At 41.5% G+C, this 25,706-nt stretch overlaps 1 protein-coding gene across 1 annotated transcript in view; it reads left to right on the top strand.

Moving 5' to 3' along the window:
- LOC116987151 overlaps positions 1-25,706 on the top strand; it is a 160,370-nt gene that overhangs the window by 38,350 nt on the left and 96,314 nt on the right. The window contains exons 12-17 of the mRNA XM_033043028.1: positions 1,679-1,738; positions 2,321-2,341; positions 6,030-6,053; positions 16,291-16,359; positions 17,379-17,447; positions 18,469-18,537. Coding sequence (XP_032898919.1) covers positions 1,679-1,738; positions 2,321-2,341; positions 6,030-6,053; positions 16,291-16,359; positions 17,379-17,447; positions 18,469-18,537 — 312 coding nt within the window. The remainder of the gene's footprint in view (positions 1-1,678; positions 1,739-2,320; positions 2,342-6,029; positions 6,054-16,290; positions 16,360-17,378; positions 17,448-18,468; positions 18,538-25,706) is intronic.

The following is a 25,706-nucleotide window of genomic DNA, read 5'->3' as shown; positions in this document are numbered from 1 at the left end:
TCTGCTCGTGCCTGTCCCTTTGAGTGAGCGTGGGAGCTGACTACCACTCCCCTGCAGCTGCTGTGTTCTCCATCCCAGACATAATATATGTAGCAGCACATACTGGGGAGCAGCCCGCAACACATGGAATATATCATTGTAACATCGAGTGCACTTATTTGATTGCTGTACAATATTTTGGAGCTCTGGTGAACTGAGTGAGGTCCCATGGGAATTGGCTGTCTGTGTCACCACTTGTCTCTGGGTCACCATATCGTTATCTCAGATCAGATTTTGGTCTGTGTGGTAGTTTTCTTTGCAGAAAACCTGATGCGAATTCACACTAAATGTACAGGTACCTTTGAGTCTTGTAAAAAAACTACATTTTTGGGCATGAATTCTTCAGTTTCATAGAAAAATTAAAATTTGTAATCACTTCCAATAATTTGTTTTCATTTTAACTTTCTCCATTTTTTTTTCTTTCTTTCTCCATTTTGTCACAGGTTTTAGTGTTTTTCAATTAAAGATTGTTATTTGGAATATAATTGACAGTGCTAATTTAATGCATTTGTTTAAACCACGGACCAATTAAATTCTGGATATTGCCTTAATCAGCAAAACATTGCAATTGATACAATTTCTTCAGAATTTCCCCACATTATGAAAACAGAGCAAACCTACTGCATTTTTCTGCCTCTCTTGATTTTCTCTTTTCTTCTTCTGATTTTGCACTGAAAAACTGGCAGCAAAAATCTGTACTTCTATTTTCAGGTCTGTATTCAGTTTGTTGAGATTCTGTAGTTATGAGGTTTGTGAAACTCAGGGTACCATAGAGAGAAAATAGAGTTCATTATGATGGGAAATATGCTAACAATTGAGTTTGCTCTGACATTTTATATTTATTTTCCGATTTTAATTCAAAATTGAAAATGTGGAAACAGTTTTAGTCAATAAATCAAAATCTGTCTCCAAATATGTTTGAATATTTCTGAAAAGGAAGCTATTTAGGAAAATAAACATAATTGGGTTGAATTTAATGTATATTATTAATATTGTAAATTTAATTTCCTAATGCCACTATTTGGTAACATATCAATTTTCTGTTTGTGTGAATGTTGCTTGTCACATTGCAATCAAATGTATTACCAAAGTGATTTGCTGCAGCCTGGTATCATGAATAACATTGTTATCAATGTAGATAGGTTCTTCAGTTTCACAGAAAAATGTGCATTTCTTGCACTGTGACAATTTATGAATGCCTGTTTTTGTTGAGAGTAGAGATGTTGAAAAGGTAGGCAACTAGTAGTGTGGATGATTGTTGCTAAAGATAGAGAGGGATCAAAAGGATGCAAGGAGAGAGATCCAGAAGAATTTATAGGCTGAAGAAACTATCGTAGATGGAGGATGGAGGTTGTCTCTCAGGGAGATCAGGATTTGACTTTCAGTCCCATTTGATTTTGAAGCATGGTCAACCCTAATGCAGATTACTGGGGAAAAATGGTGGAAAATAAATGATGTCAATGCTGTTGTGTCTTTATAAAAAATGATTTCCATTGAGTCATTATGTTTCAATTCATGCTTCTATTGTTTGCACACTTGAGAATAAAAATAACAAAATAAAATGTTTTATTTTTCAAACAATATTGCCATCTTTGACAATTAAACCATAATTTCAACCAAGTTCTATGTTATATTTCAGATGAGGATGTTAGTCAGAAAAAAGGGGCCATGCCTTTGAAAAAAGATTCTTTGACATCAGGTAAATTGTCCATATTGCGTTTTATTTCATTAAAATGTTATTATCTAATTATATGTATGAAGTTTGTTTGCCACATTACAAAATGCTTACATTTCAGAAAACAAATTAAGTGATAGTGAAGCATTTTGCCAAAGGTTGAGATTCTGTATGCTGTAAATAATTATATTTTATTTTATCTGTCAGTGAGCATATTTTGTGTGGCGCTTTCGGTTCTACAGAAAACAATTATTCATATAATGTAACATTATCATAGAATTAAAGTCCTGTAAATATATAGGACACCAGGGCTGGATTGTATACCTTTGGACTTTTGTGAGAAGAGCTTGTACTTTGTGAAAGCCTGATTGATATATTTTAGATTTAGCCCTCTTATTTTATCCAGTTTTTTTTAGTAATATTAATTGCTGTAAGTTTCCCTGTCATTATACTCTTGATTCCTCCCAGTTTATGTTCTTTATTTAGTACGCAATTATAGTCTATATTAAGCATGTAATTATGAGAAGCATCGGATGTGTTGTTTATAATAATTGGTAGCATTTTTGATACACAAAACATGGAATGCTACATATATTTATTTTTCAGAAGCTCGTTCATCAGTGTCAGGTAAATAATGCCTTTTACAAGTAGCAGTTGGTTGGGTAGGTTTAAGGAATACTGGAGCCTTCCAAGCGACAGGTAAGGAATTTTAATACATTTCCATGAGTTTCCAGAAGCTATTTTATCTGACAAATTATCCAACACCCTTGAAATAATTTCATTGGTTGATCCAGAGTAAAAAGGGAAATACAGATGAGAACGTTTTTTGGCTGGCGAGTAATGGCCCAAATGCAAATTTAAGCAAGTGACAAACAACTTTTTTCTGAGTGTTAATGCATACACTGTCTTTGGATGAACTAAGCCAGAATGAGAGATTTTGTTTTTTCCCCGATCCGGGATTCCCACCAATACAGCAAGTGATATCACACTTGTGTGACAATCAAATCAACCTCCAGACTACTTGTTGTTTACTATGGGTCACAGTTCAAGGATAAGGGGGAAATCTTTTAGGACCGAGATGAGGAAAAAAAAATTCACATAGAGAGTGGTGAATCTCTGGAATTCTCTGCCACAGAAGGTAGTTGAGGCCAGTTCATTGGCTATATTTAAGAGGGAGTTAGATGTGGCCCTTGTGGCTAAAAGGATCAGGGGGTATGGAGAGAAGGCAGGTACAGGATACTGAGTTGGATGATCAGCCATGATCATATTGAATGGCGGTGCAGGCTCGAAGGGCCAAATGGCCTACTCCTGCACCTATTTTCTATGTTTCTATGATATCTACTGAGTATTATGTTTACATACCTGTCGTGGTGCTGTAAGTGAGAATTTCATTGTTCTGTTTTTGGACATATTATAATAAAATATTCTAAACTCTCTTGACTATCTCTTTCTTGACTTGCTCAGATTAAACTCCATCTGTCATTTCTCTGTCTACTTTGTGGTCTGAAGAAGGGTCTCGACCCAAAACGTCGCCCATTCCTTCTCTCCAGAGATGCTGCCTCACCCGCTGAGTTACTCCAGCATTTTGTGTCTACCTAGTTCTTTGTTGATCTATATCCCGCTGTATGCTTTATAGCCCTCCTCGCAGTCTGTGACTACAAAAATCTTGGTGCCATCTGCAAACTTAATGACCAACTCATCCAATTTTACAGTATGTCCAAGTTATTTATATATATAACACAAACAAGAGATTCCAGCACAGAACCCTGTGGAACTCCACTGGTCACAGACCTCCAGCCTGTGCATCTTCCTTCCACCACAACATTCTGTCTTCTGGCAGTAAGCCAGTTCTGAATCTATAAAACAAAGCTAATATGAATCCTGGCATCTTAATCTTTTTGGATGCCATGGGAGACTTTATCAAATTCCTTACTGAAATCCATGTGGATGACATTCACCATCCTATCCTCTTCCTCTTCCCCTATCCTCTTTGATCACTTTTCGGTTCCAGTTCCAGTGGCGTTGCAAGTTGGCTACCTCACTTGCAGTGGGTTCGTTGTTTTGACTTTTTATGTTTTTTTTAGTTTGTCCAAATGTATGTTTTAGTGTTTCTCTGTATGTCATGTATGAGGTGTGGTGAGGGAGGAATAGGAGGAACCCGTTTTCAGGCACCTACTTCGACGGAGACGTGACTTTCTTCCTTGTCGCTTCTTCGGTGCGGCCTTTCCTGGAGTCGGGACCAGAGCTTCTGCGGCGGTCCAAGCGGTTCCTTAACATCGTGGGCCCAGAGCTTCAGCGGCGGCGCAGCGGGGACTTTTAACATCGCGGACCCCCTTGCCGGGGGATGCCGGAGAAGAGCTCCGACTGCCAGCCTGTGGCCTACAACATCTGGAAGCCGCGGTCTCCGGTAAGGAGGTGGCCGATTGGGAGCTCCGGGCCGCGGGCTGTGCACGACCTGTCCCGACGTCGGCATTCCCACCATCCCGACCAGAGGGCTTGAACATCGGGCCATCCGTAGCGGCGACTACGGAGGGTCAGGGCCCCGACCACGGGTGAACAAGGGAGGAGGATGACTGTCTGAAGGAGGACTTCCTATTGCCTTCCAACATAGTGAAGAATGCTGTGGTGGATGTCTGTGTTGAATTATGTTGTGTTTTGTGTCCTTTTTTAATTGTGACACTGCATGGTAAATTACTCTCCAGATGGTGGGGATCTTGCCTGTGGCTGGAAAAATTGCAAGGATCTTTGTCTAGGCTCCAAGATTCTCCTTTCTTGCCGCTCTCATCAGCCCTTGGGGATTTATCCACTTTCATGTTCTTCAAGAGCCCCAATGCATCCTCCTTACTCTCAAACTGCATATTAGTATTCTCCACACTGCTCTCAGTCCTCCATGTTTTTCTCCTTGGTGAATACAGATGCAAAGTACTAGTTGAGTACTACATCCCCTGATTCCCAGCACAAATTCCCTTCTTTATTATTGAATGGCCCTACCTTCTCCCTGGGTGCCTTCTTGTTTTTGTGTGTACATATGAAAAAAACGTGGGATTTCCTTTTATCTGACTCGCCATTGACCTATTGTGACCCCTCTTAGGCTCTCTGATCACCCATTTGAGATCCTTCCTATTTGCGGGGAGGGGGGGGATGGGAGTTTTTTTTTATTGGACTAATATTTGTTTTAATTTATTTGCCTACTTTATATTTAGTATGTTATTCGTGAGTACTGTGTGGTGTGTACAACCTGCTGCTGCAGGCAAGAATTTCATTGTTCTGCTTTTGGTACATATGACAATTAAACATTGACTCTCTTGAGTCTGTCTACATTTCCGTTCCTCATCTCCTACTGGCTTATTGGGGGAGGGCTCTCGTACATTCTCATTGGAGTGCATGCACTGTTCAAATTTTTGAGTTCTACCAAGCTTGGCTCAGCGGACGAACCATACGATATGTCTTCTATGAGAGCCACTGTGCCATTTCACCTGACAGTAAAGCAACTCCTGCATCTTTCTCCCCACCCCCTCTATCATCTCTGAAACATCAAAATCCTGAAACGATGAGCGGCAGTTGTGTCCCTCTCGCTGGGCCTTTAACTGATTTAGTTCTGAAGGGTCATTGACTTGAAATGCTGACTCTTTTGCTCTCCTCATAAATGCAGCATATTTCTGACATTCTGATTACTAGCATTTGTACCTGTTGGCCTTTTGATTGTTGAAAAGTTTTTTTTTTAAACGGATTAATGTGTGCATAAATTTTATTCAGTTAATTAAATGCAAGAAGGTACACAAAAATGCTGGAGAAACTCAGCGAGTGCAGCAGCATCTATGGAGCGAAGGAAATAGGCGACGTTTCGGCCCGAAACGTCGCCTATTTCCTTCGCTCCACAGATGCTGCTGCACCCGCTGAGTTACTCCAGCATTTTTGCGTACCTTCGATCTTCCAGCATCTGCAGTTCCTTCTTGAACAATTAAATGCAAGAAACCTTTTTGAAGAAAAGTATTTAGACTTCTTTTCAAAAAAACAATTAAATGGTGTTTATTTCAGTGGTATTCCAATAATCCATTAGAAATTATTTGGAAATCATGCTAGTTCGGCATCTAGCTCACTGGAGCTCTGAAGGGTAGTTCCTCCTGTCTTCAACTTAGAACAAGTTTATCTCAATTCTGATAAATTGTCATTAATTTAAAATACTGACTCTTTTGCTCCATTTTTAGATGCTTAATGTTTCTGGCATTCTGTTTTCATTTCTTATTTCTGGCATTTGCATCTACTGGCATTTTGATTATTGAAAAGTTAAATGTTTGTCTTTTTTTTTTAACAGATGAAGTACATATATTTTATGCAGGTAATTATATTTAAAGATGTTTTCGAAAGAAAGTAGCTAGAAATGATAAAGAAGTAAACACAAGATAATTATTTCAGTCCTAGGGGCGTGGCTGTCGGGGGAGACGGGCCGAGCGGCGTGGACCCGGGGGTGGTCGAGGACCTGGTGCCGCTTCTTGGGGCGGGGGATGTCGCGGGGAACGGGCTGAGCGGCACGGAGCTGGGGGAGGTCGCGGGTCTGGTGCGGCTCCTCGGGGCGGGGGCTGGAGAAGCAGTAAAATGGAATTTGTGAAGCGAGGAAAAAGAGAAGGAAAATTCTGGAAAGGCCGCGCAGATGACCCGTGTCAAGATTTACGTCAGTCAAGTAAACGGGCAAATTAATGAAACCTCACTTGGGGGTGGCATCGGCGCTCCACGGAGCCAATCAATCGTCCCCACGTGGGGGGGGAGGGGGGCTGCTGATCTTATTGTAATGTCATTGTGGGCTGGAACACAGGCAGGACGAACAGGTTATGTAAATTATATCCCATTGTGACATCATACCTGCTAACGGAGTTTTTTTTAGAATAAAATCAATATCAATGAAAATCGCAATATTTTAATGTAAATGAAATTCGGGATCCCATTGTGACGTTATTGTGACGTCGAACGCGGCTGCAGGGCAAGTGGAAAAGTGGTTTTGTAAAGAGGTTTTTGTAAAGTTTTAAATGTCAATAACTTGTAAAATATAACATCAATCTGAACGAAACTTGGCTATTGCACACCCCAGGACATTGGCGAGTAAGGTGGGCCAAAATTGTAACATTATCTTGTACTGTTTGGCGGAGTTCCCAGGACTCACGCATATACAAACAAACGAGATAGATAAATAGCTAGTATAACATCATAAAAGTGTACCTAGGTAATATCCACTAATTGGAAAATCTGCCAGTCAGAAACCACCAAAGACCCGAAGATATCAGATTACGAGAGTTTTATTGTCTTGGGAATTAAATAAGAGTCTCCCTTATCACATTTATCATTTTGCTCTTCAGTTTTGCTAGATTCTGAATCGGCTTTGTCACCATGTCATTATAGAGTTGTCGCCCTCCTATTGTTATTGGGTTTCTACTCTTCTTCGGCCCCAGTCTGAAGAAGGGTCCTTACCTGAAACATCATCTATCCGTATTCTCCAGAGTTGTTGCCTGACCTGCTGAGCTACTCCAGCACTTTGTGTCCTTAATACCATAATGTACAAAGGGATCTTGGAATCCAAGCCCTCAGCTCCTCGAAAGTGGCAACACAAGTAGATAGGGTGATAAAGAAGGTATATGATATACCTGCTTTCATTGGTCGGGGCACAGAGTATGTTAGGAAGAAGCAGCTTTGTAGGACTTTTATTGGGGCACATTTGGAGTATTGTGTGCAATTCTCGTCACCCCATTACAAGAGGATGTGGAAGATTTGGAGAGAGTACAGAAAAGGTTTACCAAAATGCTGAAACAAGGAATTGCAGATGCTAGTTTACAAAAAAAGACTCTTAAACGCTGTAGTAACTCAGCAGGCCAGGCAGCATCTCTGGAGAAGGGGATAGGTGACATTTTGGATCGGGATGCTGCCTGGATTAGAGGGTATTAGCTAATAGTTTTTTTCTGGAATACCTGGAATAGGAGGTTGAGAGATTACTTCTTAGAGGTTCATAAAATTAAGAGATGCATAAAGTAGACAGAACCTTTACCCAAGGTGAAAATGTCAGAGGCTATTGGGCATAGTTTTAAGATGACAGGGCAAAAGGTATAAGGATGTGAGGGACATTTTTTTTACAGAGAAGGAACCCTGGAAACATGCTGCCAGGGGTTTTGGTGGAGGCACTTACAAAAATGACTTTTAAAAGGCTTTTAGATAGGCACATAATGTGCAGGGAATGGAGGAATATGGCAGATGAGAATACTTTAGCTTGGCATCCTGTTCAGCATTGACATTGTGGGCCAAAGGGTCTGCTTTTCTGCTGTACTCTTCAGAGAATTACACTATTGAATGTATTGACACTAAGAATGTACAAAGAGTTTTTTGTTTTGTACATATTTTTTATTACGAATAAAGTTTATTTTACAGAAGATATTGCTATTCTCCCGTAACAATGAAGTGTGAATAGACACAAGATTGTTTTTTCTTTAATTATACCTGAGTAATTTGGAATTAGAGGGGAAGCATGCAAGTATCCTGGTGCTCTGCAAGAATGCGTTCTCAGCCCCCTTCTTTACTCCTTGTATGCCCACGACTGTGCAGCTTTGTACAAATCTAATTGAATTTACAAATTCCCAGACAAAACCACCATTGAGGCCAGATATCAGATAATGATGAGACAGAGTACAGGAAGGAGATTGAGAAGCTCGTGACGTGTTGAGACAGCAACCTTTCTCTCAATGTCAGTAAGACAAAGATAGTGATCGACTTCTGGAAGCAAAGAGGTACAAATACCCCGGTTTGTATTGACGGCGCCCAATTAGAGGTGGTTGAAAGCTTCTAATTCTGAGGAGTAAATATCACCGAGAACTTCTGGATCACCCATATTGAAACAATGGCCAAGAAAGCGCACCAGTTCTAGTTCCTTAGAAGGCTTAGGAAGTTCGGCATGTCTCCTAAAACTTTCGCGAACTTCTACAGATGCACCATAGAAAGCATTTTATTGTGATGCATCACAGCATGGTTTGGGAACCGCTCCATCCAAGACCGCAAGAAATTGCAGAGAATTGTGGACGCGGCCTAGACCATGACACCAACCAACCTCTCTTCCATTGACTCCATTTACATTTCACGATGCCTCGGCAAGGCCACCAGCATAACCTAGGACGAGTCGCACCCAGGCTACTCCCTACTCTTCTCTCCCATCAGGCAAAAGGAAGGCAGTATGAAAACACACACACCTCCAGATTCAGGGACAATTTCTTCCCAGCCATTATCAGGCAACTGAACCATCCAACCAGAGAGCAGTCCTTAGTTACTATCTACCTTAGTGGAAATCCCTGGACTATTTTTGATTGAACTTCACTGGACTTTATCTTGCACTAAATGTTATTCACCATTATTCTCTTTATCATGTATCTCTACACTGTGAATGGCTCGATTGTAATCATGTCTTGTCTTCCAGCTGACTGGTTGGCACGCAACAAATGTTTTTCACTGTACCTAAGTACACGTGACAATAAACCAAACTCAATTCACAGCCATATAAATCTTAATTCGGTCTTGATGCCATCATGTTGGAAAGATCGCATTTTGGGTTGAATATTGCAGGATAAATGCATTGTGACAGATGTTTGATGTTTCTTCACAAACTTGCATGATTTAGAGAATCATGGGGTCATAGGAGCCATACAGCATGGAATCATGCCCTTCGATCTAATTTGCCTGTGCTGACCAACGTGCCCCATTTAAACTAGTTTCACTGGTGAACTTTTGGCCCATATCCAAATGCCTCAGAAACGTTGTGCTTGTACCAGCCTCAACTACCTCCTCCAGCAGCTTGTTCCACACCACCACCCTTTGTTTATATAAAATTACCCCTCAGGTTCCCATTAAATCTTTCCCCTCTCACCTTAAACCTGTGTCCTCTGGCTCTCAATTCCCCAACTCTGGCAAAAGACTCTTTGCGTTTACCCGATCTATTCCTCTCATGATTTTGTACATATGATTTTGTTTCTCTTGTCAGGTGATCTCTGCATATTAATGCTGGCAAGGTTAAATCTTATATGTATTGCTATGTAATTTTAAAATATATTTTAGATACATGGGCTATTCTTGAAGTAACTAATATATAAATGCTTATTGGCTATCCCTAATTGGTCATCACTAGTCACCGAAGACGACCAGAAAAAACCCCATTATTCCCACACTTTGCCTCTGCCAGTCAGCCAATCTTTTATCCATGACCCAATAATGTTACCCATTCCTTCTCTCCAGAGATGCTGCCTGTCCCCCAGCAGTTTGTGTCTACCTTCTACCCATGCTTGTGCCTTGCCTCTAATAGCATGGGCTCCTGTCTTGTTTAGCAGTCTCACGTGTGGCATATTATCAAAGGTCCTCTGAGCAGATTCTAGCTTTATATTGAAGTCATGTGTGACTAAAATAGGATAGCTGATTTTTAGTTGGTGCTGTTGGATTTGATCATGAGTGCTGTCTGTGTGGAGTGTGTACATCCCTCCTGGTCATCATGGGTTACCTATGGGTGCTTCCCATCCCAAAATTCTGTTGGTAGATAACTTGGCTACTTTAAATTTCTCTTTGTGTAGGTAAATGGCAAAATTATCAGTCATTTATCTTCTTCTTCACCCTTCCCTTTAGGCTAATGTTTCCAGACCAATCATTGTTGCTGCCCTTGTATTTCTCCCAAATATAGGCATCTGTATGTCAAGGTTATATTGATGGACATGACACATGAGTGCTATCCGACAACCGACCCCAGACCAAGTTATTTACCTGAACTCCTATTTGAATAATCTGTGCTGAATAATAATTTTGGTGTCCTTTAATTTTTATATAGCTCAAATGTGGTGGGATTCGAGTCCTCTCATCAGCCACATTTATTATTGATCACCCATCACCATTTTTGTGCAGAGGATAATTATTGCAGTGGCAGTTGAATATTGCAGCACAAAAACAGAGTAACAGCTGTCTGGCTATCTTCATTAAATGGCAACATTTTATTTTTAAGAGCATGAATATAAATATTGGAAATATTACGGTCTCTATATGTTGTGATGTTATATATAATGTATAGTTTAGAAATAAGGGTTACCCCAGAAGGTACTATGACTATTTTCCATAGACAACCAATTCACCTATAAATTTATTTGAATTATTCTCTGCACTTTCAGTGTATTTAAGAGGTTCACATGTTGTATAAACACTCAGTTTAATATTTAAATGATACAGCTCAAAAATTAGTGTGTGTGTTGACTGTGAAGTGAGGAGTAGCTCCATCGTCTGCTGCACCCCACCCAGGTCAGCGTTGATTGGTCAGCCCAGTTCACTCCAGGTCCACGCGAGTTCTCAAGCTCCACGAACAACGGTTCCATTCTCTCAGCATATGACAGTCCCGCCATCCCGGGAATTAACCTTGTAAACCTACGCTGCACACCCTCAATAGCAAGAATGTCCTTTCTCAAATTAGGGGACCAAAACTGCACACAATATTCCAGGTGTGGTCTCACTGGGGCTCTGTACAACTGCAGAAGGACCTCTTTGCTCCTATATTCGATTCCTTTTGTTATAAAGGCCAACATGCCATTTGCTTTCTTCACTGCCTGCTGTACCTGCATGCTTACTTTCATACACTGATGAACAAGGATCCCCTGATCCCGTTGTACTTTCCCTTTTCCCAACTTGATGCTATTTAGAAAGTAATCTGCCTTCCTGTTTTTTATACTAAAGTGGATAACCTCACATTTATCCACATTAAACTGCATCTGCCATGCATCTGCCCACCCCCCCAACCTGTCCAAGTCACCCTGCATTCTCATAGCATCCTCCTCACAGTTCACACTGCCACACAGCTTTGTGTCATCTGCAAATTTGCTAATGTTACTTTGAATCCCTTCATCCGAATCATTGATGTACTGTATATTGTAAATAGCTGCGGTCCAGCACCGAGCCTTGCGGTACCCCACTAGTCACTGCCTGCCATTCTGAAAGGGACCCGTCAATCCCTACTCATTGTTTCCTGTCTGCCAACCAATTTTCTATCCATGTCAGCACTCTACCCCCAATACCATGTGCCCTAATTTTGCCCACTAATCTCCTATGTGGGACCTTGTCAAATGCTTTCTGAAAGTCTAGGTTCACTACATCCACTGGCTCTCCCTTGTCCATTTTCCTAGTTACATCTTCAAAAAATTCCAGAAGATTAGTCAAGCATAATTTCCCCTTCGTAATTCCATGCTGATTCCTGCTACTGCTATTCAAATGTGTGGCTATTTCATCTTTTATAATTGACATAATAAAAACTATAATTCCCTGTTTTCTCTCTCCCGCCTTTCTTAAAAAGTGCCGGATGGCCAGGAAGAGAGCGAGTTCCCAATCAAAAGCACTGTATTTCTCCCCGGGGGGTCTCAAATGACGGCTGAAAAAGGCGAGGGGCTGCCAGCTACCATTGATCAGTTGTTAAGGCACTTCGCCCACGACTGTGCTAGATGCGTCGAACGTGAGAGCTGTTGGTGCATTGGACCCTGGATGTACCAGCATCGTTGCCTTTGCCAGCGCCTCTTTGGCATTGTCGAATGCGGTCGTGGCCGCGTCGTCCCAAATGAGCTCTTTCGGCTTGTTTGCCAGGGTCTTGAACAGCGGTTGCATGATCTTGGCGGCTGCTGGCACAAAGCGGTGGTAGAAATTGACCATGCCGACAAACACGTGGAGTCCCTTCACAGAAGAGGGTTTGGCAAACTGGTGAATGGCCTTGACCTTGGTCGGTAGCGGGACGGTTCTGTTCCGGTTGATATGGTGGCCAAGGAAGTTGATGGAAGTGAGGCCAAACTGACACTTGGCCAGGTTGATGGCCAGGCCATGCTCATTGAGCCCCTGCAGAGCTGCCGGATGTGTGCGCGGTTTTCCTGGTGAGAGCGGCTGGCGACGAGGATGTCGTCGAGGTAGATGAACACGAAGTCCAGCCCATGGCCCACCATGTCCATAAGCCGTTGGAAAGCATCAGCGGCGTTCTTGGGGACCATGTGAAGCGGGAATGCCCATGGGCTGTCTGAGAGGCGCACATTGCCCATTTCCTCCATCTTACGGAACTCGTCTTTGGCTAGTTGGAGTTTGTCAGGGGGAAGCCTGCGTGCGCGTGCATGCGGTGGCTGTCCGGTGGTTGGGATATGGTGCTTCGTCGCATGCTTGGGGCTGGACGTTGTGAACTGGGGAGTTATGATGTCAGGGAAATCGGTCAAAATCCTGGCATACTCGTCGGAGAAGGTCACCAAGCCGAGGTGGGGCTGAGTCAATTCAGAATGGCGCAAGGCGATTGACTCGAACGTCACAGAATTAGCGAGACGTTGTCCTTTCATGTCGACCTGCAGGGAGTGCGCCCGGAGGAAGTCAGCATCCAGCAGCGGTAGTGACACGTCGGCGACGGTAAAGGTTCACTTGAAGTGACAGGAGTTGAAGTTATGCGGGATCGTGCGGACCCCGTATGTTCTGATGTCGCTGCTGTTGGCAGCGATCAGGGGAGGACCTTGCTTTCCGGAACGAGTGTCGATGCCCGAGGGGGGCAAAGCACTGACCTTCGCTCCCGTGTCAAAGAGAAAACGCCGCCCCGAATGTCAATCCCAGGTGTAGTGGAGGCAATGTTTTTGACCTGCCGCAGTTGCCACCACCGACGGCCGGCTGAGGCGTTTCCCGGATGCATGCAGGGTGGTCAGCATCGGCGGGCCTCGGAGCCTCACCTTTGGTGGTAGTAGCACCACTTGTCCTTGCTGGTGCCGTTCGTGGCCAACATCACTGCCGCTCCTTCCGTGGAGGCTATGACCTGCCGAGGCACAGCTGCCACCCGATTGATGATGGCTCCACCCTGCTGTTTGGCTTGGCACAGCAAGGGCTGCCAGCCGACAGGGGTCGGTGAAATCATCATCCGCGAGGAGCAGGCGGATGTCCTCAGGCATCTGCTCGAGGAAGACCTGTTCGAAAAGGAGACAGGTCTTATGTCCATCCATCAGGGTGAGCATTTCGTTCATGAGCACGAATGGTTTGCAGTCACGAAGGCCATCCATGCACAGGCGTTTTGCCGCCCTGTTGCGGAGGCTGAGACCGAATGTGTCCTTGATCCCTTCGTACTTGTTATCGGCTTGTGGCTGGCGAAGGTAATCGATGTGGTGCCTGGCGGTTTCTTGGTCCAGTGCACTAACCATGTAGCAGTACTTGGTGACGTCGGCAGTTATTTTCAGATGTGGAATTGGGCTTCAGCTCGTTCAAACCACACTTGGGGCTGTGAAGTCCAGAAGGTGGGCAGTTTGAGTGAAATTGGGTTCTGTTGATCTGGATTGTTTCCTCCAGGCATGATGAAATCCAAAAGAGGCCGTTTTGGATCGTCGGGATCACCACTGAAGAGATTCACGTGTTGTATATACACTCAGTTTAATATTTAAACGATACAGCTCAACAATTAGTACAAAAGGGCAAGGTGTGTATGTTAACGTGTTGACTGTGAAGTGAAGGCTAGCTCCATCGTCCGCTGCACCCCGCCCAGGTCGGCGTTGATTGGTCGGCCAGATGACGGCAGGTCCACACGAGTGCCTGAGCACGACGAACGACGGTTCGAGACCAAAGTGGTTCGGCCCTCTACAGTATCCACCATTTTTTGTTCATACTTTCAACCAAATATCTAAAAGTCCCTCTCCAAGTAACTCTTATTCCAATGCAGTATGCTTCTTACGGTGTGAGTTAAGTGAGATAAACTAAAACATATTTTACAACAAACTAAAAACACGGAGGGAAAAAATCAGACCTCTGGCGAGGCAACTATCGTACGGCGCCCCCTGGTGGTACTAATATGTTTCAAGTTCATTCCTTTATCTAATTGTTTCTTGGATGTGTGTTACCTCAATGGTTCCTTTGGCAAAGGCATATGTACTCTTCATGATCTGTGAAATATCTAATGGGCCTGTCCCATTAGGCTATTTTTAGGCGACTGCCGGCCACAGTCATGGTCGTAGCCGGTCGCCGAAACACCAGCGACTGGACCCCCCTTCGATATAAGATATGAAATGGAATCATTACTTAACGAACAAAAAAAAAGGTCAGCACCGGCAACAGCCTACGTCACCTGGCGACAACCTACGTTAACTTGGCGACAACTACGACAGCACCTACGCCAGGAGAAGTCAAGCTACGCTCATTGACGTCAAACCCACTGTCACCGACTGTCTCCAACAATTTTTCAACGTGTTGAAAATCCAGCACAACTCTTTAGGTGACTGAGGAGACTACTCACGATCATACAGGTGACACCATGTGGCGACAGCCTAGTCGCATGTAGTTGCCTAAAAAATCACCTAATTGGGACAGGCCCATAAGAGTTCTGATCCAAATATCTAAAAGTCCCTATCCAAGTAACTCTTATTCCAATGCAGTATGCTTCTCGCGGAGTGAGTTAAGTACCCAAAAATTGATGTTAGTGCTGCAGGTCAAAAGATAAATACAGTAGAACTCTGATATTTGGAAACCCAAGGGTTTGGCAGATGGCTCAATAGTTTCTAATTCCTATCCTGCCTTCATCATAATACCTCGATTCCCGCACTCCTTCTAACATACCTAGGCCCATTTTCCAATTCCCCCTTTTACACATCAGGGCTCAGGTTACTTTGCTATGTCTAAAAGAGCAGGACCCCAGTTCCAACACTCCTTTTCACACACCATGACCCAAATTCCAGCATTCCCTTTTGCACACCGAGATCTTGGTCTCTATAGAGAAACAAAACGTTTACTGAAGAGTCTTGGATTAAGAGATAAATTAACACACCAAGGCTTCCATGCAGGATCAAAAGAATAGTAAAGATCATTCAACAATTATTAATAAGAGAATGCTTGCATATATTTTCAGAATAGAGGATAGAACATCACATTGTTGAGCAGCTTGCCTCTTGATGCAAGATATTACGCTTTTATTTCTCTCTGTTTTTAACATCAGCATTGGGTTGCAGAAGGAGCGGTGCCTCTGGAAGGCATCAAAAGGGGTGGAGATTAGAAGAAATGACTGGTAGTGAGATCACATTGAAAGTGGCGGAAATATCAGAGAATGATGTGTTGAATACGGTGGCTGGTGGGATGAAAGGTGTGGACCAGGTAACACTATCTGTTCTCACTCCGCCCCACCACAATCAGTCCAAAGAAGGGTCCTGACCCAAAACGGCGCTTATCCATGTTCCTCAGAGATACTGCCTGACTCACTGAGTTACTAGAGCACTTTGTTTTTTTTGTAAACCAACATCAGCATTTCCTCGTGTCCTCTAATTTCTTTGATTTTGATGTAACATAGATGAGCTGGTGTTGTGGACTTGTGATATCAGCCATTTATGCTGGAGATATTATTAATCTTCCAGCGTCACCAGCTGGTGCAGATGTCGCATGTTGGGGTGATGAGAGTGTACAGAATAAAAGTGACCTAACAATCTGGATATCGGACAAATTTGCATTAATTTATTTTTGTAGTAAGACATTTTGTAGACAATAATGCTCGCAAGATTACAGTTCCGCTACATGTGCTGCTACATGATGTTTTAAATATATTTTAGATTTAACAGATCCTTTGGAAAACATAGATGTTGATCCAGGCTCTGCATCTCCTGTCCAAATATCTTCAGGTATTTTTTCAAAATTATGTTTATTATTCTCTGCAAGCCTGACAATATTTTATTGAGTAGTATGTGATACATAGTTTTTTGGAAGTTTATTTATAACTTTAATATTTTCTCCCACAGGAAGTAGTCAGTATATTTTAAAAGTCAAGGAGGTTTTATTGTCATACTTGAAAGCAGCACAGGAAATATGTAAACGTAGTGTGGAGGAACAAACTGCAGATGCTCGTTTAAACCGAAGATAGACACAAAATGCTGGAGTAACTCAGCGGGACAGGTAGCATCACTGGTTAGCAGGAATGGGTAAATTTCTGGTCGAGACCCTTCTTCAGACTGAAGAAGGGTCTCAATCCGAAACTTCACCCAGTCCTTCGATCCAGAGATGCTGTCTGTCCCACTGAGTTACTCCAGTACTTTGTGTCTAATGTAAACGTAGTACCCTGTAACCACAATAATCAACAAAAGAGAAGTTTAGTGTATAAATAAACAAACAATAATAGCACAATGACAAAACCATGCCCGCAAGTCAAAGTGGGAGGTTGTAGTGTTTAATAGTTTGATGGTTGTTGGGGAAAAAGCTGCTCCCTGGATGAAAGGTGCAGACCAGGTAACACTATCTGTTCTCACTCCGCCCACCACAATTAGTCTAAAGAAGGGTCCTGACCCAAACGTCGCCTATCACTGTTCTCCAGAGATACTGCGTGACTCACTTGTTTAGTTTTTTGTAAACCAACATCAGCATTTCCTCATGTCTTCAAATTTCTTTGATTTTGATTTGACATTGATGAGCTGGTGTTGTGGACTTGTGATATCAGCCATTTATGCTGGAGATATTATTAATTTTCCAGCGTCACCATCTGGTACAGATGTCGCATGTTGGGGTGATGAGAGTGTACAGAACAAAAGTGACCTAACTATCTGGATATTGGACAAATTTGCATTAATTTATTTTTGTAGACCATAATGTTGGCAAGATTACAGTTCCGCTACATGTGCTGTTACATGATGTTTTAAATATATTTTAGATTCAACAGATCCTTTGGAAAACATAGATGTTGATCCAGGCTCTGCATCTCCTGTCCGATTATCTTCAGGTATATTTTCAAAATTACATTTATTATTCCCTGCAAGCCTGACAATATTTTATTGAGTAGTATGCAATACATAGTTTTTTGGAAGAGTTTATTTATAACTTTAATATGTTCTCCCACATGAAGTAGTCAGTATATTTTAAAAGTCAAGGAAGTTTTATTGTCATACTTGAAAGCAGCACAGGAAATATGTAAACGTAGTGTGGAGGAACAAACTGCAGATGCTCGTTTAAACCGAAGATAGACACAAAATGCTGGAGTAACTCAGCGGGACAGGTAGCATCACTGGTTAGCAGGAATGGGTAAATTTCTGGTCGAGACCCTTCTTCAGACTGAAGAAGGGTCTCAATCCGAAACTTCACCCATTCCTTCGATCCAGAGATGCTGTCTGTCCCACTGAGTTACTCCAGTACTTTGTGTCTAATGTAAACGTAGTACCCTGTAACCACAATAATCAACAAAAGAGAAGTTTAGTGTTTAAATAAACAAACAATAATAGCACAATGACAAAACCATGCCCGCAAGTCAAAGTGGGAGGTTGTAGTGTTTAATAGTTTGATGGTTGTTGGGGAAAAAGCTGCTCCCTGGATGAAAGGTGCAGACCAGGTAACACTATCTGTTCTCACTCCGCCCACCACAATTAGTCTAAAGAAGGGTCCTGACCCAAACGTCGCCTATCACTGTTCTCCAGAGATACTGCGTGACTCACTTGTTTTGTTTTTTGTAAACCAACATCAGCATTTCCTCATGTCTTCAAATTTCTTTGATTTTGATTTGACATTGATGAGCTGGTGTTGTGGACTTGTGATATCAGCCATTTATCCTGGAGATATTATTAATTTTCCAGCGTCACCATCTGGTACAGATGTCGCATGTTGGGGTGATGAGAGTGTACAGAACAAAAGTGACCTAACTATCTGGATATCGGACAAACTTGCATTAATTTATTTTTGTAGACCATAATGTTGGCAAGATTACAGTTCCGCTACATGTGCTGTTACATGATGTTTTAAATATATTTTAGATTCAACAGATCCTTTGGAAAACATAGATGTTGATCCAGGCTCTGCACCTCCTGTCCGATTATCTTCAGGTATATTTTCAAAATTACATTTATTATTCCCTGCAAGCCTGACAATATTTTATTGAGTAGTATGCAATACATAGTTTTTTGGAAGAGTTTATTTATAACTTTAATATGTTCTCCCATAGGAAGTAGTCAGTTCATTTAAAACTCTTCAATTTCTTCTTGCGTATGGCGTGCACAGCCTAAAGTTGTCAACTTGCTCTATTTGATCTATTTGTTTGTGCACGTCGGGTTGATTGCATTAGTCGAAACAAGTGGACCACGTGAAGGTTGCAATCTCCCACCCCATTTTAAAAGTCAAGAAATTTTATTGTCATATTTCCCGAAACGGAACAATGAAATTCTTACTTGAAAGCAGCACAGGAAGTATGTAAACGTAGTGTATAGGAATGAACTGCAGATTCTGGTTTAAACCGAAGATAGACACAAAATGCAGGAGTAACTCAGCGGGACAGGCAGCATCGCTGGTTAGAAGGAATGGGTGAGTTTTGGGGCAAGACCCATCTTCAGATAGAAGAAGGGACTCGACCCGAAACATCACCCATTCCTTCTATCCAGTTATGCTGCCTGTCCCGCTGAGTTACTCTGTAAACACAATAAAAAGCAAAAGAGAAGTTCAGTGTTGAAATAAACCAACAATAATAGCACAATGACAAAAACCATTCCCACAAGTCAATGTGGGAGGTTGTAGTGTTTAATAGCCTGATGGTTGTTGGGGGAAATGCTGCTCCTGAACCTGGACGTTACAGTTTTCAGGCTCGATGGCACAAGTGAAATAAGAGTGTGGCCAGGGTTGCATGGGTCTCTGACGATGCCTGCTGCCTTTTTGAGGCAGTGACCCCTATAGATCACCTTTGATGGTGAAGGGGAACATACCGGTGATGGACTGGGAAGTATTCACCACTTTTTGCAAACTTCCTCATTCCTGAGCATTCAAGTTGTTGAACAAGGCTGGAATGCAACCAGTCAATAAGCTCTCTACTCTACACCTTTAGAATTTCAAAAGAGTGTTTGGCAACATACCGAGTCTCCTCAATTTTCCAAGGAGGTAGCGGAGCTTCTTTATGATTGCATCCATTTGTTTGGGTCCAGAACAGATCTTCAGACATATGCTCATCCAGGAATTTGAACTTATTGACTCTCGACTACTATCCCATTGTTGAAGACAGGATTGTGGATCCTCTGCCTCTTCTACTTCTAAAATTAACAGTTAGTTCCTTGGCTTTACTGATGTTGAGAGCAAGGTTGTTGCTCTGGCACCATTCGGTCAGGCAGTCGATCTACCTTCTATACTCATCATCATCCATAATTTGTCCAAAAATGGTGCTTTTGTCAGTGAATTTAAAGATGGAGTTGCAATTATGTGTGGCTACACGGTGAAGGGGACAGAGTTTGTTGAGCAGGGGGCTTTGCACACACCATTGAGGTGCTCCTATGCTGATAGTTATCAAGGGGGAAGTGTGAATGCTCATTCGTACTGATTGTGTTCTATTGATGAGGAAGTTGAGAATGCAGTTGCAGAGGGGTGCGCAGAGACTCAGTTCCCCGAGCTTGCTAACCAGTTTGGAGGGGATGATGGTGTTGAATGCCGAGCTGTAATGTATGAACAGTTGGGTTTTGTGCTTTTGCTATGTGCTTTTGTCAACTTCCAACATACTTTCCCAGGATATGATTTCCTCGGTTTGTAACTTTACACACTAAATTACTAATTTTAGTCTGTATAATATGCCTTTCCTTTCATTTTATTCCTGGGTATAAGTTCAACGGCAGCCCTCCTGCATTAAAAATTAATAGAATGTAGAAGCTCAAGTGATCAGTACATGCTGTACATTAAGTAGATTAAAATAGACTATTGGGAATTAAAAAAGGGCAAAACAATCTTAAATTTGGATTGATGAGTGAACCTGTTTTATCATTGATGGAGACTTTTTTTCATGTTCATCTTTTTGTTGATTTTGAGAACTAAAAGTTGAATTTCTTAGATAAGCGCTGGCTTCCTCTGGGCGTGTAAGGTCTTTGATGTGTGAAATTATTATCTAATTTGTTGTTGAAGCCCTCATCAATGGCTTTGCTACCTCCAGTCTCCACTACTTTTTTGTTTTCTTTGCATCTATAGTCTTTGCTTAATTGCTTTTTGATTCAATAATTCATTCCTCTGTTGACTACTGGTCTCAATTTAGTTGATTGGTAAATTTATTTACTTTGTACCTTGCATTTCTGTGAAGGTGATCATTCATTTGTAGTTCACACCAGCAACTAGTTATGTTCAAATGAAATATTTTGATACCAAACTAGTAAATACGTGCTTCAAATTCATTTCTTTATGTTAGATTGAGAATGTTTAAAGATTTTAAAGTTACAAAATTGATTCAGCTGTTGATTTAGAAGCAATAAAATGGATGCTTAACCTTTCTCCTATTACACTAACAAGGCTAACAGAAATGCTTAACCATTCTCCTATTACACTAGCAAGGCTACAGCATAAGAACAAAAAATATTTTCACCCTTCTTCCATAACACTAGCAAGATAACAGCACAAATACATGAATGTTTTCCTCTATGATATAAACATCAGGAGAATGTTCAGACACTTGGCTGGTACTTCTTACTCTATAAGATTGTTAGGTGCGTCAACAAGGTAAAAAAAACAAGTGCTTGATCTGCAGAAAGCTTCTTCGGCATAACCATATTTGGGCCAACATTTCCTCTCTCTGAAGAACCTGTCAATTCCAACAGGCAAGAGGCTGCACAATGCTCTGTAAGATAAAGTATTGCTGACTTACTGATTATTGGGGTATAAATATATCTGATTGAACATTACCTCTTTGTGTGGGGATAGAGTGAATCTATAGTCTGTATTTTACATACTGTAAGAGTTTACTACCACACACGCCTGGGCGAAATAAAGATTTTAATGCTTTATTAATATTTTTTGTGTTGTAATCTGTTTGAAGTAAATATGAACCTTTACAAGGTAATCATCTAATTCTTTATGAAACTGCTTGGATCTTGCTTTGATAGTTCCTTGTTTAATGCCCTCCAATATGTAACATTGGAAATTTCTGTTGAAATATCAAACATTGTGGCCTTGTGCCAAAAAGAGCAATGAATTAAATCGCCTGAAATTTCTGTTATGATGCTCAATAAAGAATAAGTATTGGTCAAGACACCAAAGTAATCTCATGTTGCAAGCAGCTTCTCAGTCAGGTATCGAGACATTAAAAAAAACGGAATTCTCTGCTAATTACTGAAATTGTCCTCAAATCCTGACATACAGACGGCAGGGCAATCACATAATATGAAGGCAGCTAGTGCATTTAACAAACTCCATATAGGTTAAATAGTTTTATTGTGAATCAAGTGAAAACAAAGTTAAATACTCATAATGATAATTAAATATCTATGATGAACATAACCTTTTGGGACAAAATAACTTTTGTCCCTATCCTACCCCTTCCAAAGTCCACAATCAGTTCCTTGGTTTTGCTGGTGTTGAGAGCTAGTTATTGTGCTGGCACTATTTGGTCAATCGGTTGATCTCACTTCTGTACTCTGACTCGTCACTATCAGTGCTTCATCCCAAAACAGTGGTGTCTTCGGCGAACTTGATGATGGAGTTCGCACTATGTCTGGCTACGCAGTCATGAGTATAGAGTGAGTAAAGCAGGGCCTACCAGACCCCTTAAATGGGCCCTTGGGCCAATCTAGGCTAGCCTAGCTATTAAAGGTACCAGCTAAAATCAGGTTTAGATGATCAATCACAGCCTAGGAAATACATAATGACCTATGCCTTGTCGGCTTCGGAAGCCGCGGTCCCCAGTCAGGAAGCGGCCGTTGCAGGTGGCCCAGCCGCTGAGAGGACGCTCCCGACGCCGGGGCAACACCACCCGGTGAGAACGGCCAGGAACATCGGGCCTCCGTAGAGGCAATAGCGGTGGCCTCAATGGGCCTGACTTTGGGTGAACTAGGGATGGGGACTGGACATTTTGCCTTCCCCCACAGTGGTAACCATTGTGGGGGGATGATTTTTGTGTGTGTCAGTAAACATGTTAGTCTGTGTCCAAGATGGCTGTCGGAAGGGAGAGTGGACGCTGGCGCGCTTTAGCTGCCGCTGCTCTCTCTTCACATTGTGTTTTTGATTTTTTGTCTTTGGATTGAATTCTGTTTTTAATTTGTGTTTTGGTGATGTCTTTATTATATATATTTTTTTCCGATTATATGTTTTATTATTCTTGTTAATCTCTGTAAGGTGTCCTTGAGATTTTTGAAAGGCGCCCAAAAATAAAATTTATTATTATTATTATTATGCCAGAATGATAACCCATTGCCTTGGCCTTACCAGACACCCCCCCCCCCCCCCCATAATGTCATTGGGCCCAAGTAGGCTAGTCTAGGTATTAAAGATATTAGCTGAACCAGTTTTATATGATCAACCACAACCATCAGCTAGTGAATACAAAGTGACTCGTGTCAAAAAATTAACTGCTTTGACGACCATTTCCGCAACCCATTTCAATGAGAAAAGAGGGACAAGAGGGTAATAGTAGGTTAACCTGTTGGAGTGCCCTATTTGGCTTTCTATATATTTGGCCATTTGGCTGAATGCGGTGACAAGCTCTCCTTAGCTGCATCCAATCAATATATCAACATCGGATTGGATGGAAGTTTTTGCAGTAAAGAATCACCGTTTACGGCTGTTTGAGGTAAGTTGTTTTACTTTACTACATAATTATAGTTTGCTATTATAATTCAGGGATATCATGCATGATTCAGTTATAATGTTCAGTTGATAATTTACGTTAAAACCATTGCCATGGGGCAATGCCGCGAGAGGTACAATGACTGACACGTGATTAGGATCAAGTATCAGCAAGTGCATATAAAAGCCCTGTGGAATTTGTGCAATAAACAATGCTATATAGGCCTAAGTACAATTAAAGCTGGAATATTATGTTATTTGATGGTGATATATCTTAAATAGGGATGGACTTTAATTTGATAGGCTTACAGAGTCATCTTCCGTCTTTAAGAAAAACTACAGAAAGCCGTATCAGACATCCTATAGTATGGACATAATTGGAATATCAGTAGTGATGCAGTGAGTGTATGCTTAAAATATTAAACTCAATAATGTTGTTTATTGTCAGGCTCAATTTGTGCCATTATAGGATGTTTTTTTCTGTGGCACGGTCAGCAAATAATTTGAAGATACTTGTTCTGTACTTTAGATTCATTACATTCAGTCTCGTGTTTAAAATTGTAAGTATGAATTTTGGAACTTTTGCAATATTTACTTATCATATATCACCGTGGAACATTTGCAATATTTACCTACCTTATATCACCGATCAAGAAGATAATAGCTACAATATTGTTATTTTTTAGTGATTCACAAACTGATAATTTGTTATTTATGTTTGTTAGGTTTACCACCCTGAACCAAACTAATAAAAAAATACTTTGATGACCTAGGTTTTTAAAGTTTTCTACTTTCAAATGGAGGAACAAGCTTTGAAGGAGAGTATTTTTAGTCCACATTATTCTCCCATTAAAAGATTTTTAGTACAGTTCAGGCTAATATCCTGGGCAAATTACCAAACCTAGCTAGTACTAGTAGTAAGACAATGTACATGGAGGGGCTTGTAAACTGTAATGATGATTTGCCATTCCATTACACTACCGGGACATCGTAGCACGCAATGAGCTAGAAATAAATGCCAAAATGAGCATTTTGGGGCATATTTGTGATTTTTCTTAACGTCTCGATGCGCAACCCACTAAATTTTCCACATGGTTGTGAAGATCATATCATCTATATTAAAACATATATAAAAGTTAGAAACAGTTATCAAGCAATTTTTTTTCTCATTGCAAAAAATGTCCCAGCTGTTCACTTTTTGCCAATTTTTCTAATGACATAGAAACATAGAAAATAGGTGCAGGAGTAGGCCATTCGGCCCTTCGAGCCTGCACCGCCATTCAATATGATCATGGCTGATCATCAAACTCAGTATCCCGTACCTGCCTTCTCTTCATACCCCCTGATCCCCTTAGCCACAAGGGCCACATCTAACTCCCTCTTAAATATAGCCAATGAACTGGCCTCAACTACCTTCTGTTGGAGAGAATTCCAGAGATTCACCACTCTCTGTGTGAAAAAAAAAATTCTCATCTCAGTCCTAAAATACTTCCCCCTTATCCTTAATCTGTGACCCCCTTGTTCTGGAGCTTCAGACAACTTCAGACTGCTTTTGGTGCATACTGTTTGTTTTGTAATAGCCATAATGAAGAACTGAGTAACGGTAGACCCAGTTTTCTTTTCAGAATTATTCTCAGGTAAACATATTGAAGTACAGAATATGTTACACAATTTGGAGTTAATATCTTTCGAATTTAAAGGTTTAATGTAACTATGTAACATAACAAAATAAATTTTCCTTAGGGGTAGGGTTAACATTTGAGTCTGCTATTCTTTAATGAATTATTCCTTACACAAGTACATTAATAATTATCTTTAAAAATACATTAGGCCATAAACAAATGAGCCTGGGACCAAAATGTCAATTTTGGACCACATATTTGCCATGGGGCTAAATGTTTGCTTTAAATGATCAATCACACCTTGGGGAATACAAGATGACAGAGCCAGAGCAATTATCTGTTGCCTTGTGCCTATCAGACTCCCCCCCCCCCCCCCCCCCCCCCCCCCCACAGTTGGGCAATTAAGGGGCTATTTGAGGAGTCTGGTAGAACCAAGGCAATGGATTATTATTCTGGCATGGGTGATTTTGTATTTCCCAGGCTGTGATTGATCATCTAAACCTGTTTTTAGCTGGTACCTTTAATATCTAGGCTAGCCTAGATGGGCCCAAGGGCCCATTTAGGCAGTCTGATAGACCCAAGGCAGCAGATAATTGTTCTGTCATAGGTCATTTTATATCCGCCAAGATGTGATAGATAATTTAAACTGGGTTTTAGCTGGTACCCACAATATCTAGGCTAGCCTAGTTGGACAGCAGGGTCTAGGGTGTCCATTTTTGAGGTGTGTGGTACATGTAGTGCAGCGGACTATTTGTCTGGCGTGGTATCTTGCTCGTCTATATGCTAGCCCATTTTTAGGCCCTTTGTCTGGCGGGACTTTTGCAGCCGGAAAAATGTCTGCCGTTTGGGTTGTT

Source organism: Amblyraja radiata, chromosome 25, assembly GCF_010909765.2.
Source record: "Amblyraja radiata isolate CabotCenter1 chromosome 25, sAmbRad1.1.pri, whole genome shotgun sequence".
NCBI classification, from domain to species: Eukaryota; Metazoa; Chordata; class Chondrichthyes; order Rajiformes; family Rajidae; genus Amblyraja; species Amblyraja radiata.
This window is presented reverse-complemented; position numbering and strand designations above follow the sequence as displayed.